The 17,354-nt window shown below is 28.3% G+C and overlaps 1 protein-coding gene across 5 annotated transcripts in view; it reads left to right on the top strand.

Annotated features, from left to right (window-relative positions):
* The first annotated feature begins 3,088 nt into the window (after positions 1-3,088).
* Positions 3,089-17,354, top strand: part of LOC107450414 (alkylglycerol monooxygenase) — a 39,130-nt gene continuing 24,864 nt past the window's right edge. Inside the window, exons 1-2 of one of the 5 annotated variants that reach the window (XM_071178620.2) lie at positions 3,089-3,122; positions 16,005-16,144. In XM_071178620.2, coding sequence (XP_071034721.2) covers positions 16,019-16,144 — 126 coding nt within the window. In that variant the 5' untranslated portion in view covers positions 3,089-3,122; positions 16,005-16,018. Of the gene's footprint in view, positions 3,123-4,903; positions 5,120-11,600; positions 11,733-15,762; positions 15,810-16,004; positions 16,145-17,354 lie in introns of those variants that run through there. The other 4 variants (XM_043047366.3, XM_043047364.3, XM_043047365.3 and 1 more) reach the window with 4 other exon arrangements.

The following is a 17,354-nucleotide window of genomic DNA, read 5'->3' as shown; positions in this document are numbered from 1 at the left end:
ATAATATTTAAGTCCAGACAGGTCTACGATTTTTAATCAGTACAATCCCCGTTACTTGATTCCCTTTAATCTGTTCATACTCTAATTTTCTGTGAATATTTTAATGTTGAAAGGGGGCAAAATTTCCTCAAGTAATATTTATTTATTTTTTTCACTGGAAACAAATACCACAGAAATGAATCATGCATTAAATATAGGTGGTTCGTTGTTTCGAGATCACTAAAATTCAACTCGGACTACCATAAATTAATTCTGTTTTAAACTTTTGATTTCCAGTTTCGTATTTTGATGTGAGTTATCAAAAAAATGGCTTATTTTAGCACATTCTTTGTATTGTAATTATTCATTTAAAAATCCACTTAAATAATTTTTTTATAAGAAAAATATTTTTCTTAACTAAAAAGACAAGTAAACGGAACAATGAAAATGTGTAGTTACTTATAATATCTTATAATCGCTGGTCCACGAGTAAATTTTTTTTAACTTCTTCCTCTACGTGGGCACACAGTAGGTATTTGACAAAATACGATTTACACAATTTTCTAAAAAAGCAGCCAATGAGGTAAAATATTCTTCTTGAGAAGGGGAGGGGGGAGAATTTCTTGTGTTGAATTTTCAAAATTGCAGGCAGTTGCACGAAATATTTGTCAGAAGACACCAAAAGTCAATTCTTTCAGGTACAAAACGTTGAAGAAAACAAAAATCATGAAAGAATGCCTTGTTACTTATAATCGGATTCAGGACAACCGTTACACAGATAATCGGATTGACGACTAAAGGCTTGGTTTCTTAGGACAGGACGCCGTCAGCTGGAAATCAGCGCTAACCTCTGATTGGTCCATTTGTGAGTTTGATAGTATACGTCATCGAGCGCTCATCTTGAACTACAATTGCCGTCCAACTCAACTGCAGTTGGATTACAACGTGACGTTAACCACAGAAGCAATGGCGGACAACATCCAACAGCACATTGAAATCAGCCAAGATTTTGATTTTGACATTAAACATAGCTTCTTCATTAAACATAGCACTCTTCATTTAACTGAGCTATAATGTGTTTTTTCTTGGACAAAGTCATTATTTGTTCTCTAAAACACTGGTCGACAATAACAAAATCAATACAAATTCAAAATAAATATTTGTTTACGTTATTAACGCATGCGCAATGAGAGATAATGTCTGCGTAGGACCGACTGCTCACGCTGATCTAACAAAAAAGTATTTTTTTGGCGTCAGTTCTACGTCAACTTTCCGCTGACGCCCAGATAAGGCGCTAGTTCTAAGAAACCAGGCCTTGAGCTAACAAACCAGTATTTTGTTGGCGTCAGCGGGACGTTGACGTCCCGCTGACGCTGAGATAAGGCGCTTGTCCTAAGAAACCAGACCTTAACGCTTAACCCCTTAACGATCGGTTAATTTTCAAGAAAACGGTCTTTTTTTACCAAATACACGTATTTGATTAGTGCTGACATCTAGTTTAAAGTAAACTAACTATCTACAATTATATTAAAAATATCCTGGTACTGCCATCTAGTATGTAAAATGAGAAATAAAATGTTTTCCGAACAAAAGAAATGAATTAGTTTTATTCTTATTGTCACGTTACTACTGAACACTCCAGCCCGGAAATTTCACGGGAGCGAGAAATAGAGGGCGAAATCTCACCCCGTCATTTTCACGAGAGCGAGAAGGAAGGGGTTAACCAAGGTTCCCACATTAAATATCTGTAAAGACCATTAAAAACAACTTCAACGTTTTCTCTATTTAAATGACTTTCTAACAGTAAGCCTCTAATATCTTAAATTTGTCATAATTTTTTATTATCATTATTATATTCTTCCAAAATCTAATTTCCAATGAAGAATAATCCTGCATAACTTACACAGTTGAAAAGGAATAAAGGTTATGGGTATAAAGCATAACTTCATAAAAAAAAATCTGAGCTTTATCAATTGCATGAAGTAATAATAATTGCGTCAGGATAATCAGCTTTTAACATTGTGAAAAAAATGAGTGGAATAGTTGTTCTTTTCTATTGTTTTCAATAAATGGCTTTGATAAGTGTCTGAAAGTTATTCTGATAAAGATTTAAATTTTAAAAAAATATGCTGTGTGGAACAGATTTTTTTCCTGGATGAAATCATCTCTTATTTACATAAAATGGTTTTTGATTATTTGCATTGTTTTTCAGGATAATCTTTGCATGAGTGTTTAAAACCATCAAAAAAAGATCTTTTAACAATTAACTGACAATGAGGAATGTGAAATTATCCATTTTAGTGAAGGTTTTTTCTTTCAGTTACTGATTTCATTCAATTACACAACTTTTAATTTTGACAAGGAAAAAAAATCGAGAAATGGCATGGGCTAACTTCAATGACAATGACTTAGTGTTTTGGTTACAATATTCTTAAGAATTTGATTAAAATTGAAGAATGCATATCGGTCTATCTCATTTTTCGCGACTAAGTTGCATGCAATAATATTAAAGCAATAATAATAGTAGCATAATAATAATAATAGAAAGCAATAGAAAATGTCAATTTTTGGACGCACTTTTCAGTTAGTGTAAACCGCTACTAATTGTATTTTTTCATTGCATAAAATTGCTTAATTTTGTGATATAAAATTTTATTTTAAATAAAATAAGTAAAGGAATTTAAGTGAAGTTATAATGTAATTTTCTTAATTATGTAGCATCAAATCACTATTGATAATCACTATTGGTTCAAAAAAAAAAGGGGGGGGGGATTCTAACTGGAACAGCGTTAAAGCAGCGTTTGAATTTTTAAAATTTTTTTTAACTGATCTATTTTTTATTATTTTATTTAAGCTTACTCAAAGTGTTCTTTTAGAAATTCGGGTGTTTTCGGGATGAAGCTTTGTCTCTTCTCTTTGAATTATGTCTCTGTTTTGACTTTTAAATTAATAAAATTGTTTTCTGAAACCTATCTTTAGGCAAGTAAACTGTTGAGTGATATCAATATGAGGAAAATTTATAATAAATATCACAGGAATATATATGAGGAAAATATATCACAAGGAAAATTTATTTTTATTTGTACGGCATTATTGCATTTCATGCTATTGAATACAAAACAATTGGATAAAACCTGATGCATGTAAGCTTAGTTCGCTTTTTCCTCTTTACTTTTGAAAAATTAAAAAATCGTTCCATTTAAATTATAGATAAGTATATAAGTGTAAATATGTCTGAGTAGATATATGTTACTTTGTACATTTTAAGAGAGAAAAACTGCCTGGATTTAGTAATGTCGTAATTATCTAGGGCAAATTGCCATACTTTTTTTAAAAATTAATCACATTATTCAATCTCAAGACAAAATAATGTAACATATTTGTTTACTAGGCATCAAGAGTAATTGAAAAGAATGAATAAAGTATTGCAGCTACAGCCAAAAGTATTTTGCAGACTATTTTAGCATCTTATTTAAGTAAAATTTTTCATTTCTTTTATAGAGGCCAATTTAAGCTTGTTCGGTGAATAAAAATGAAAAAAAAGGAGGGAACAAATTTGGAAAAGCACTGGAACTAGCAATTAAAACAGAACACAATCTAAATATCGAATAATTACTTCATACTTCAAATTAATAAAAAAATGTTTTAGCATTCTGTTTAATAAGTATTACATGAATTATAAAAAAATATAAATTTAAAAAAAATATATAAATTGTAAAAAAATATAAATTACAAAAAAAAATATAAATTATATAAAATTTTTTTTGTTGTTTAGATTATTCATTATTGTTAAACGATAATGGATCAAATCTTCGCCGGACAAAATTTCGCAAGGACAAATTCTAAAAATAATAATAATTAACATAAAATTTTTAATAATTTATGCATTAGCTTTAACAGAAAATATTTTATATATTATATAATTTTAATAAATTCAAATTCGTAATTAACTTAATTCTAATAAAAGTAATAATAATAAATTAACGATTTTTTTATATTTTATTATTTTAAATTAAAAATATAAATAAAAGCATTTAATATTCATTTAAAAGAAAGTGAATGTTTCAAAGCTTTTAATTGATAATTAATTTAGTTTTAATAAAAGTGAAAATATTAAATTAGTTATTTTTTTTCAAAATATTTTTTTTTTATATTTTCATTTAAAAACTAGAATAAAAAACGCCTAATTTAATTTTATAAAATTCAATGTTTAAAGCTTTAAATTCATAACGAATTTAATTTTAATAAAATAAATACATCAAATTGAATATTTTTTAATATTTTATAGTTTTCATTTAACCATTTACCTACCAATGCTCCAAGAATGCAACATGGATTTTGATTTTAACGAGCAATTGAATTTCGAATAATATTTTTTTTATACACATTTAAAATTTATATTGTGAAGTATTTTTTGTTTGAAGTTTGATTCCGTTGCCATAATTATTTAATTTTTTTTTATAAATTTTGAAATTTGATATAGTAATTTATTACTGATCAACGACAGGAAATCTAGTCTTTTAATTTTGCCCCTTTTTATTATTTTATTTTATTATTTTATTTTGTTTTTTTAAAAACTGTTTATATTTTTATTGTTGAGATGGTGTATTCACTTCAGAAGGAAAAATTTCTTTCAAAGGGTTTCTTTTTTTCAATTAATCAGTGGGCTATCAATTAGTTAATTATTCAGACAAAACAAGTTAGGTCACATGAGCTTCTGATGACAAAAAAAAAAAAAAAAAAAAATTGTTCTAACGATTGACATTGAAAATGCTAATTTGCATTCTTCTTTTTTTTTACTGCTTACTGACTTTCACCCTTTTCTCCAAACAGCATGGAAACTATCTTGTTTCACAATACCAATTTAGAAAACAGTTTAACGGTGGAATTTTGTATTTAATAAGAATGACATTTTTTTCCTCACAGAGATATAGATATGTATTGAAAATGCTGGTTGATAAAAAGGAATAAAATAATCGCCTTTTTATGACATGTGATTTAAACTGTGATATCGATTATCACATCTGTATGATATCTTCTTTGTCATTGATAATAATCTACGTACTCTGAATATACTATATCATATACTTCGATCTTTTTAACATCCAAAGAAATATTATGGATTGAGAGAACTTCGTGAGTATGCATATTTTTTGTTCTTTGAGATAAAAATGTTCTTCGAGAATCATGTTTTATGATTCTTCTGGAAAAAGCACTAGAAAGAAAATCTATTTGATAATGTTTTGTTTTATTTGAAAAAGTAGAATTGTTAAAATTTAGGTATCTAATACAACATGTGGAGAAAAAAAAACGTTTTTAAACTCTGAATTTGTATCGAAAAAGAAACAGAATTCTTAGAATAACATTTACAAAAATGCTTATTTGAATGCAATTTAGGGAAATGTTACTTGGGCCGGCTTCTTCGTTGGGCCTCCGCCATTATTTTGGCAGCAGATACTCCTAATTGAGTGTTTATGAAGTTTAAAAATCGCCATTTTGTCAGCATTCGATGTAATTTCTTGTACAAGAAAATATACATTTTGTACGTTTTTTATCTTATTTTTCAATCTAAACAAATTATGGAAGATAATAGTGAGATGTTTCAGTAATGCTTTAAATATTAACTGATTATACTTAAAGCTCTGTTTTGTTTTTCTACTCATATTAATTGATAGATATTGCATCTCTTGGAAGCAGCCTGATTTGCTATATGAATGGACTGGTAACCCAACTAAAGAAACATTATCCTGAATTACATTTCGTGAGTTGGGCAAAGAAAAAAATACATTTGATTTAGCAAAATCATATCTAGAGTAATTAAATCTAATTTATTTCTTCTAGATCAGGGGTTTCCAACTGGCGGCCCGTGGGGCCGCATCCGGCCCACGAAGCCTTTTTTTTGTGGCCCGCGAACAAAATTATATTAGTTGTCATTTTTTGGCGGTTAATTTTCGTAAAACTATATGGTAAAAACTCCACTTTTCTCGTTAATAAAAACCTAATTTCTTCGTTTCTGTGAAATTTAACATACCAATGGTGCAAAAAAATTTATTTCTCAGGTTTTGCATCAAAGAAAATATTTATTCAAATACAAAAATAATCGTGCATGTTGCTCTTTTTTATTTTATTTTTTTGTATTTTGTGAATATAATTTAGCATGTGCGTATCAGAAATTTTCTCGAAGAAATTCTCCGATTTAACTTTTTGAAACCACTCATTTTGGACGAAAATATTTACACACACATTTTTAAATTTTTAATTTAAAATGTAAATATCTATTCTCTGGTAGGTGCAGCAGACAAACCACAATTTTCTCATTGAATATTTTGTGTGCTACTATGTAAATTTTATTACCAACCTTTCTAAAGTTTTATATCTTAACAATTAGATATCTGTTGCACATTAATTGTTTAATACATAGGTGCACAGTAAAGTTATTGTAGCCCGAAATTTTATTATTTATTTAATATTTTTAAAAATATTATTAATAACAATTAAATATTTTTAAAAATCTGCTTTTTATTTTAATTTGCAATTCAATACTTTTGTTTTGTACAACTTGGTAAAAATCTGCCATTAATGTTCCTTCAAACATAAAAGAGTCCTACATAAAATTAAGATAAAGTTGCGGCCCGCCATTTGATTTGTGTTTTTAATTGTGGCCCCCTGCCTCATGTAAGTTGGAAACCCCTGTTCTAGATGAATGTATACTCACATCAAAAATCTCGAGTCATTAGAAATCGCTTGGAAAAATGATGTAATTATGTCCACTCACTTACAAGTCACATGGGTTTAAAACATTTTAAAATATTTTATAGACTTGTATTACAGGGATTTTAAATTAAAAATTGAAACAGCTACCGACTTTTTCCTAATAAACACCTTCTCAATAAAGGCAACTGGTTTTCATCATTGTTCCAGTGGCACTTACCTTTATTTTAAATTTTATAATTATTTCGTCTATGCCAGTATTATTAGAAGGAACGAATTTTTTAAATATATCTCATTTTAGGGTACATAAAGGAAGGGAATTGAATCACCTACACATTCAATGTTATGTCTCCTCCCTTTGTCAAATGTTATTTGTTTTATTTAATCATGATTGTAAAATACATGATAAAAAGAATTTCACATTTTCTTTTAACTTCGTCTAATTGTATCCGGCTCTGCTGCTAGACTACCTTATTAAAACGTGTTTTTTTTTTATTTAAAAAAAAATTTTTTTTTTAGATAAACGTAAAGAAAAAAACACACTATTAAAGGTCTTCATTTCGTAAAAAGATATATTTATTTTTCTATCTTTACAAGTTTTGCTTATGAACGACTTTATCTAATTATTTTATTTCTATCGTGGATTAAAACAGTTATCTCTATGCTATAACGTTTGAAATTAAAAATAAATACAGTAAGACCTCGATTATCCGAGCTAATTGGGACCGCTAGTACCTCTCGGTTAATAGGAATCATGTATAAAAACTTTCCGTGCTTGCGAATTTAACTACTTTTAAAGTAAAAAACAATAGAACGTTTTTAAATGATAAAAATAAACATATATGAACTTATGTTTCACAAAGACTTAAAAAGGAAATCAACTCTAATAGTAAATTTTAAAAAGTAAAATGGAATTTTTTTTAACTACACTTAGTTAAATATCGAAAGACGCATTTTCAAAAATAACACAAATCTCAAGAAAATATTGTATTTTTAAAATTGACACGATTAAACTTACAAGTCACATGACCACTGTTAACAAAGCATTCATGGATGTTGTCTTCTCAGGGTGTAATATTTCATGGGAGTTGAGTGCTTTTGTGGGGAAGCCTGTAACACGGACAACGAACTAATAAGTGTATAATTTCTTCCAAGCTCATTTTGGAGAGGAGAAGAAAAAAAATTTAGATTTCGTTATTGCCTCGGTTAACAGAAACCTCGGTTAATCGAGGTTCTACTGTATCAACTTTTTCTAGAGTGGAAGTGTTTAATAAAAAAAACCTATCAAAATAGAAATTAATATTTAAAAGAGTGATAAAAATACCATGGATATCCATTAGCCCGGTATCAGAGTAAATTTGCAACACTATCTTAATTCGTTTTCTGCTTCAACGCAATCAGACAAAGACTAATTAAATAAAAACTGCACATAAAAAGAGGTTTTTGATAATTGTGCATAAATAAAAATTGCACATAAAAATTACATGCCGTTTAAACTTATTTTGAGATTTTACGGATGTAGGGCAAAATTAACGGTCACCATTGGCCACAAATAAAATAAATAATCATTAAAAAATTGTCTGCAAATTGATGCACTTTTTTCGCTAAAGATGCGTCATAAATCCATTTTATTACTATTTCTTCAATAAGTACGGAATTATTACGATTATTTCACAATCTGAAAGTTATTTTACTCAACACATGTTTTTTAAAAATTTTTCTCCATTTTAGATATGTATCTTGCAATGTTTGACATGTTTTGAGAAATGACTTACGTTACTTGTCATAAGTTTTTTAAGTAGTTAAAATTTTTTAATTTTTAAAAAAAATGGGTTTTGTTATAACTGCCACAACTGGACACTTTTGACCTATACCTCACGGCAAAATTAACAAATATTCTTTTAAAGGGAAAACATAGGGGCCACCATTTTTCACCGGATATTTTTGCAACAATATTAGATATTGTAAAACTATTTCAAAGAATGGCATCAGGTGTTTTGGAGTCTAAAATATATAATGAAGAATTTTCGAAATTTTAGGTGTAAAAGAACTTAGATAAAAATAGTATGCAGGGCTCGAAAAACAGCCCGTCCTCGACGGTCAAAAATTCCCAGCGGACAACGAATTTCTCGAATCCGACGTCCGCGCGGACGGCCATTTTCTCGTTAATGTTCGTGATACATTTTCAACTTTTGTTATCTTACAAGAGTCTAGCGCCTCTCTTCTAAGATGACCCTGAAATGGAATTGATATTTTCTCTGTCTGGGAGTACTGCGCGGTTGAAAGGGGCTTCTCAGCAATGAACTTACAAAAAAACACATTACGTACTGGTCTTAAACAAGAAGCGTTAAACGCAATTATGAAAATTTATCTAAATGGAAAACCCCTTTCAGATTTCTGTGCAGAAACCTCAGTAAATCATTGACTTGATTGTGGAACTGGCAAACGTCATATTTGATTCATTTAACAAACGCAGTACCCCCGAATAAATTGACATTCCAGAAAACTTGACCTTTGTCATTTAAATTATTTCATAAAAAAAATAAATTATTTCATTACTATTAGTAACCTAGTATTTCTTTTATTACTGTATAATATAATCCTAGTATTTGTAATCCTAGCAACTACTAATTCATTGTGCAATTTATATAAATGTTTGTAATAAATAAAAGAAAATTATATTTTTATTTATTTAGAAGCGACGGGTTAGTTTCAAAGGAGGACGGGTACATTGTTGGACAAGCCGTCCTCGGGGACGGGTAAAATTTCTGAGTTTTTTCGAGCCCTGATAGTATGCATTGTCTGTGATGTAATGCAGTTGAATCGACTGGTTCAATAAGCCTTATCTCAAAAGCAAAAGGGTGGGGGGGGGACATCAGGTAATTTTGATAATAAAAAAGTTTCTTATAGTGACTTATGAATTGCTCGATAAATAAAAACATTTAAAACTATTTCAAAGTTATTTTACGTTTTGAACTAAATTTAAAATAGTTGACACAAAAATGTGCATGAAACTAAACGCGTTTTTGTTCTATAAAGTATTGAAAATTACTTTTTTTTATTAAATTCACTCTAAAAATTCTCAGCTTGTATTATCCTGTTACTTGTATATCCTAGACGCTGTTTTCGCAGCAGATAAAAATCATTTACAAAAGTTGAATAACAAACATATAGCTAAGCAAATAAATAAACCATACGTTTCTTTGTCAATTTTATGAGCTTCGAATATGAACACAGTTGAATTGCGAAAAATTACAACATCGAGTGTTTTTAATAATTTCACACTGATGATAATATCGAATTGCAATGATTTCATAATTGTACAGTTTATAGTGCATCGCACTGTTATGTTGTACATCCGGTTTAAAGTATCGATAAATAAAAATAATAATTTAAAAAAAAAATTCGCAAGATTATTTTTTTTTCAATGAATCCTCAGACACTTTTGCATCTTTCAGTTATCACTTGATACATTAAAAATAGTATACGTACTTGATACTTTTGTAGTATACTTATTGAAGATAAAATTAAATTGTATTTCCGAGTGCTCTTTTAGCACCATAATTTTGATAGCGTTTAATAATTAATCTTATGTGTTTACTCATTCTTTATAATACTGATAATAAATCTTTCTTTCCTTCTGCTTTTTTACAATACATTATATTGAGAGCCGCGATGGCTCGCCTTCCAATGTGGTGAACCGGGATTCGATCCCGGCGATGGCTGGTCGATACGAATTCCGCATCCGGCTTGCACCGACCACAAGGGGTTCAAAATTACAAGACTACGGAGTTGAACATTAGTAGTCGTAAACCCAGAAAATTGGGTTGGCTGTTCAACGACGGTTATAAAATAAAATACATTATATTATTGTAAAAAAGCAAAAGGAAATTATTATTGTAAAAATATTGCATATTATTGTAAAAAAAGGCAGAAACAGTCCTCCATGAAGGCAAATGTCTCCCATTACTTGATTCATCAGTTTCCTTGCCTTTTGGATTGGGCTCAAAATTACAAGGCTACGAAGTTGAGCATTGGTAGTTGTAATGTAAACGCAAAATTGGGACGGTTGTTTAACTAGGTAATAAAATAAAATAAAGGTGTCTCTATGATTCACATTCGTATGAATGAAGTGACTCAAGTTCACAAATGCGGATTAGTTGCATCAAAAAGTCCTTCACGAAGGCTAGCTTGACCCAATGCCTGATGCAAAATTACAAGGCTACGCAGTTGAACATTAGTAGTCGTAAACCCAAAACATTGTGTCGGCTGTTCGACGACGGTTAGAAAATAAAGTAAAATACATTATTTTGTTCCTGTTTATAATAATAATAATACAAAAAAAATAGAATACGAATAATATTATAAAATTTTTAGTAACAAAATGTTCTTTGCTTGATAAATATATTTTATGAACAATAAAAATTTTTTTTTTGTTTAACAGTTATATTTGAATAATAAAATTTTTTGGTTTTACGTAAAAAGTATCACCATTTTAGGGAGAAACGAACGACGACGAATGCGAAACTAAAATATGGATTGGTTAGCGGAGCCTGCTAGTTCTATTTAAAAATGTCATCTATAAAATTGATTTTTGTTTATTAAATTATAGCAAAAATATACTTTACTTTTCAATAAATCAGAGAAAAAAATATAAATAGATTATTAATATTTATGTTTCACGAAGTATAAGCCTGTGTAAATGATCTAAATTTTTTGATACTTAAGCCTAATATTCTAATTTTAAAATATTATGCATTTTTCCAAATCTTTTTTAAATTTAAAAAAAAAAAAATGGTGCAAGTACAGTGAGAATAATAGTAATAAAAAAAAACGAGCTCTATTTTACGAAACCTAGTATTTAAAACGTATTAAAAAGAAAATTTAGTGGAAAATCATCCTTTTTCTTTTACTACATATCTGATACCATTTCCTAAAAGATAAAAGTAAATTGATGTGACCTTCAGAAAAGCTGTTTATTTTTCTCCTACGGCGTCATGCTGGGTTCGTAAAAGCTAATAGTTTAAACTATAATCTTTCGGGTAAGTTATAAAAATATTCTTCTCTTTGTTGTTTGACATTTGATGAATCTTGAGTTTTTGATAGAATAATTAGATATGCCAATTACCTGTGGATTGCTATCTAACTTCGATATTATTTGTTTTTTCTTTGTTTGACGAAACATAGATATTAGATAAACAAATGTATCGTTATATCGATTGAGTGCAGATTAAGTTTTATCATATTTTATTAACTTTATACAAACCAGACTGGATATAATTTGCTTAATTATTTTTATTTTTTTTAAAATTTGCAAGTAATTGATTAATGGTAAAAGTATATTACTTAAATGTAACTTTCAATGCGATCAATCTAATTAGATAGCTGGCGGTGCCATCTATATTTCAGTTTCAAAATAATTTTAGCAAATAATTATAGTCTGACAAAGTAACACCGATTGCGTATATAATAGAATTTTCGAAATACAAAAGCACCATTTTTAAGGGGTTTTAGCCCTTCGAATATTTTTCGTCAAGGTGCTTAATCCTTTTTAATAATTTAATGTTAAATCCTTATAAAGTATAAGGATAAAGGAGGCCTTATAATTTATTTTTTAGAAAAACGCATCACGCAGTTTTTATTATTATTATTTTTGTTAGAAAAATTTTGTCAGACAATATGCTACCTCCACACAGCCAAAATAAATAAAAAAAGAGGAACGGAGAATGCAATAAAATGTGAAAAACAATGTTTAAAAGAAATTAAAAATCAAAATGAGGACAATTTTACCAAGGAAAGATGTACGCAAAGAAGATTTCAGACATATAAGCCAAAATTAGAGCATTCTGACATTGAAATATATTAATATCGGAGTAATATTGAAATATATATTAATATAATAATAATAATGAATGAATTATTTATTTTTGTTTCTTGTATAAGGTTAGCCTGAGAAATAATTGCATGATGTATGCAGATGACATCTCTGAATAAAATCGCTTATTTATCTATGCTGTTGTTGACTTTTACTAATTTTAATACATGTTTCTATTAACTTTGTAAACTCAACGACATTAAAAACATGAAATTGAAGTTATGTATTAAAAGTAAAAACATCAAGAAAATGGTGATTGTGGTGAATTTTGACTATTTTTTTTTTGTTGAATAATATTGTATGCATAGTAAACTCTTTTTTTTTTTTGGCAAGTTGAACTTATAAATAATTGTTTTTAATAATGTAAAGCTATCGGAAAGAGCAAGAGATAGTAAAAAAAAAGTACAAGTTGTATACCAAGTTGAATCTCAGTATGATAGTTTATAGCAAAGCTGAAAAAAAGAAAAGGAATTTGTAGTACTTGATCCTTGGTATTAGGATCCTTGATATTAGTTTGCCAAGAATGATAATAAATTTTTTTATGCCAGCAGTAATTATTGTCGAATTTTTCAAGTGAAATCTCAGTATGATAGTTTATAGCAGAGCTGAAAAAAAGAAAAGGAATTTGTAGTACTTGATCCTTGGTATTAGGATCCTTGATATTAGTTTGCCAAAAATGATAATAAATTTTTTTGTGCTATCAGTAATTATTGTGGAATTTTTCAAGTGAAATCTCAGTATGATAGTTTATAGCAGAGTTGAAAAAAAGAAAAGAAATTCGTAGTATTTGATCCTTGGTATTAGGATCCTTGATATTAGTTTGCCAAAAATTATAATGTTTTTTTTATGCTCTCAGTAGTTATTGTCGAGAGTTATAACGATAATCTTGACTCTCATAAAGTATCAATGTGAAAGCGAACAAAAATTTCAAACTCTGTATTAGAGAACCAGATAAACGGGGAAATTTACAGCAAAATGAAATATCTGTAATACTGTATATTATGAAATAGTGATAGCACAACTTTACGGGAATTTCACACTGTTCTTGCTGATCGCTTAATAAAATTCCCCTTTTACTTGAGCAATTCCAGGTGCTAAGCGGGTGGTATGTTAATGTTTTATTTTATAACCCTCGTTGAACAGCTAACCCAAATTTTGACTTACGACTGCCGAAATTCAACACCGCAGCCTTGTACTTTTTATCCCAATCCAGATGACAAGGGGACTCCTGGATCAGTAGCCCCAGAGGTATTGATTTGTTATGGGAATTCTGAGGACTTAGTGACCCCAACAGATTTAACGTGCAACAGTCACCATTTAATACACGGGAATTCTTCTATAGGCTGGATTCGATCTTCCGTTCTATGGGACACCAGTCCAACGCCCTACCAACCAGGCTTTCCCGACAAATGTTAATACTTTGTAATGTCCCAAATACTAATAATATACAATACTAAAGTCCATCTTTTAAATCTTACTTTATTGTTGCTTTAAAAAACTTATTTTGATTACCTATGTTTAGTATAAGTTAATAGTGATATTGTTTGTTAGGCATTGAGTTATTAGTTGAGGCAGTTGTTAGTTAGGCATTGAGTTTTTAGAACATAGATCTCAAAAACTCATAATATCCTTCAAAAATCTTTTTTCAAAGCAGAAAGTGCCATTATTCTCTAAAACTTAAACTATCATTCTTATCTAAAACTTTTTAATCTTAACTAACGACGTTATCATACGATAAAAATATGATTCTTATTCTTTGTAATTAAAAAAAAAATCTGATAATTTTTTTTATAATGAACTTAAGCCGATAAAAGCTGTTCAAAAAAAAAAAGAAAAAAACAGTGATATGATGGAATGTTAATCTCGGATTTAAGTCCCTGAAAAAGTAATTGTTTTTAACGCGTTGCTACCCTGGCTTATGTTTCAAATTTAAATTTCACTCTCATAAAAATTTACGTTCTAGTAGACACATGTCTTTATTCTTTATGAGAATACTTTCAAATTTAAATACATATTTTTTTGTATTTCAATTACCTTTTATTTTAAATTGTTTATTTTTATCGAAATATGTTTTAAAAGAATTACTAGAAACAAAATAAACAAGTGGTATCCAACAATTTTGGAAATATTAATTTGGTAACGTAATCCACGAATGCTACCATATTAATGTTGATCAGTGAATTTATCTGACATAGGGAATAAAATATAATTAAGCACTCATGTACGTACAATAAACTTTTTTCGATCAAATAGAGCTCTAAGCAAGCAAATATCACTGACGATATCTTTAAAATATTTGATAAATTGAATTGTCTAAAGTTAAATTTAAAACACTTAACCAAACAGAAAAATTATTTTTGTTTTTCGTTCATCCCTCTCGAACGGTTTATAGTAGAATGTTATGTCGACAGTGACCTTCCTCGTGCTTCAAACTATCTGATTGCCGAATTTCATCATTTTTGGTTGGATGGTTTAGAAGTCTATAAAAGACACACAGGCATTCATTCATTCAGTTTTATATGTATAGATAAACGACACGCAGACAGACATTCATTTATATATATAACGTCGTTGCCCAATGGAAGGATTAAAGGATTTTAGACAGGGAAGGAGGGTAAAAAATTTATTTATTAGACAGAGATCAGCTATAAAAGTGGAACGAAGAGTTGTGCTCCTCGATTATAAGTTAAAGAAAATCTTGTAAAGTAAATCCGTAATATGCTTCGTTTTAGGGAATAAGGGAAATCTTAGTAATTGGTTTATCAAATAGGTCGCGCGATTCCCACATAGGGCAAAGGAAAAAATGTCTTACTTTTAATTAATGCATACTTGAGCCAAAAATAGATTTAAGGACAGGATGTGAATTTAAAAGTGCGAGAAAGTGTTTCTATTAGAATAATAAAATAAAGAAAAGAATTTACAGAAAAGAATAACATAAAAAGATTAATTTAAGCTTTTTATGTTACACATATTATATATATATATATATATATATATATATATATATATATATATATATATATATATATATATATATATATATATATATATGTAGATAAAAGACACACAGACAGATATTCATATTTATATATATAGATAAAAGACATACAGATAGACATTCCTTTTCGCATACTTAGATAAAGAAATTTTATCAAATTTTTATTACAAAGCGACTACAATGATTTTTTTATTGCATTAAAGTTGAAAGTATTTGAAAATAGCGGCTTTTTCTGCTTTTAAAAAGGTTTTTAGGAGATAGATGATTACATTATTCGGATATTTTTTTTAATCTTATTTTATAGATAAAAAAATCATATGAGAGATAAATACTGAAGCTTTTTTAAAGCTGAGAAGCTGTCATATTTGTTTTCATTATAAAGTGAATTGTTTTCATTTAAATATTTTCTATATTTTAATCAACTTTTTCTTTCCTTCATAGAATGTAAATAAAAAATGGACGGAATTCGGAATGCGTCTATTTTAAATATCATAGAACCTTTAGGTTACCTTTTCTATGCCGTCAATCCAAGCAAACATTCTTTTGAAACCGTCGAAGAAGTACCAAATTATGTGGATCAGGTACGTATTTATTTATCCCAATCATTTCAAATTATTTATCCAAACATTATCAAATGACATTTTTATTAAAGATAACTTGCAGACTGTAATGGTTTATTGATTTTTTAAAAAATGAAAACAATATAACTTATAGTACACAAAATAAAAAACGGAACTCCTAATTTTTACTTACACTAAAGCTGCAATCTTTATGATTCGAGAGATTGACTTAAAATATGCTAATTTTTAATTTGAACTTTTTATGCTAATTTTTTTATTTATTTAATACTAAATACAACTCAAAAATCTATTTTCTTTTAAGAAGCATACAATTTTTCTGGTGAATTCGATTTTTCGACTCTCGCAAATTTGGGGGTAGAGGGGGGCAAGCAAATAATTAAAATAGTTAATTCATAAGATCGTTCGAAAGTTCTTGCAATTTTATGTTAAATTCAATTTTTGCTTAAGTCAATGCTCCATTTTTTATTTTCCCAATTTCTAGAAGAACATAAACGAATAATAATAATAAAAACTTACGCGTACAAGCATAAAATTCGAATGGTTTTTGAGCTGCGAAATTTTAAAAAAGTTCAATTTCATTTCGCAATATCTTTTCTGCCGATTTTGTTCAAATTTCGAATTTTGCTTTTTTAAATGATGTTTGCTTTGTCTATTTTACATTCCAAATTTTTTTTTAAAATAAATAATAAAAAATTATAAATAATTATTAAAAATTAGTTTATGCAGGAATTAATCTTTGGATAAACGAATTTTGTAAAAGTGGCCAATAGTTTTCGATTCGCTTAAAAAACACGAGATATGGCGAAACACACAAAAAGTAGAATTAAACATTAAATGGTTCAAATTTTGAATCTCTTTCCTGACCAAACTATTAGGACCACATTTTGAGGGTCAGAAATCCGAATTGGTCTATAAAAAGATTTGTTTATTTTGAAAGAAAAGTAATAAAAAACGTTTCTGTATCTGATTTCGTAGCTCAAAATATTGTCTGTGCTAAAGAATTAGTATATTTGAGCTTAGGTCTTCTAACCATTGAGTCATAAAACAGTAAAACACAGTCATCAGTTTAAAAGTTATTTAGGGCGTTCATTTTTTATTTTGAGCACTGTACATAAAAAATTAACCTTTTAGAAATAATATGAATGGTATTCTAAAAAAAACTTTTATATTTGTATTTTTTTTAATAATAAAAAGTTGTAAAACTTCCGTA

The sequence above is a fragment of the Parasteatoda tepidariorum genome, chromosome 6, assembly GCF_982258835.1.
Source record: "Parasteatoda tepidariorum strain Cologne lab strain chromosome 6, Ptep-v5.0, whole genome shotgun sequence".
NCBI classification, from domain to species: Eukaryota; Metazoa; Arthropoda; class Arachnida; order Araneae; family Theridiidae; genus Parasteatoda; species Parasteatoda tepidariorum.
This window is presented reverse-complemented; position numbering and strand designations above follow the sequence as displayed.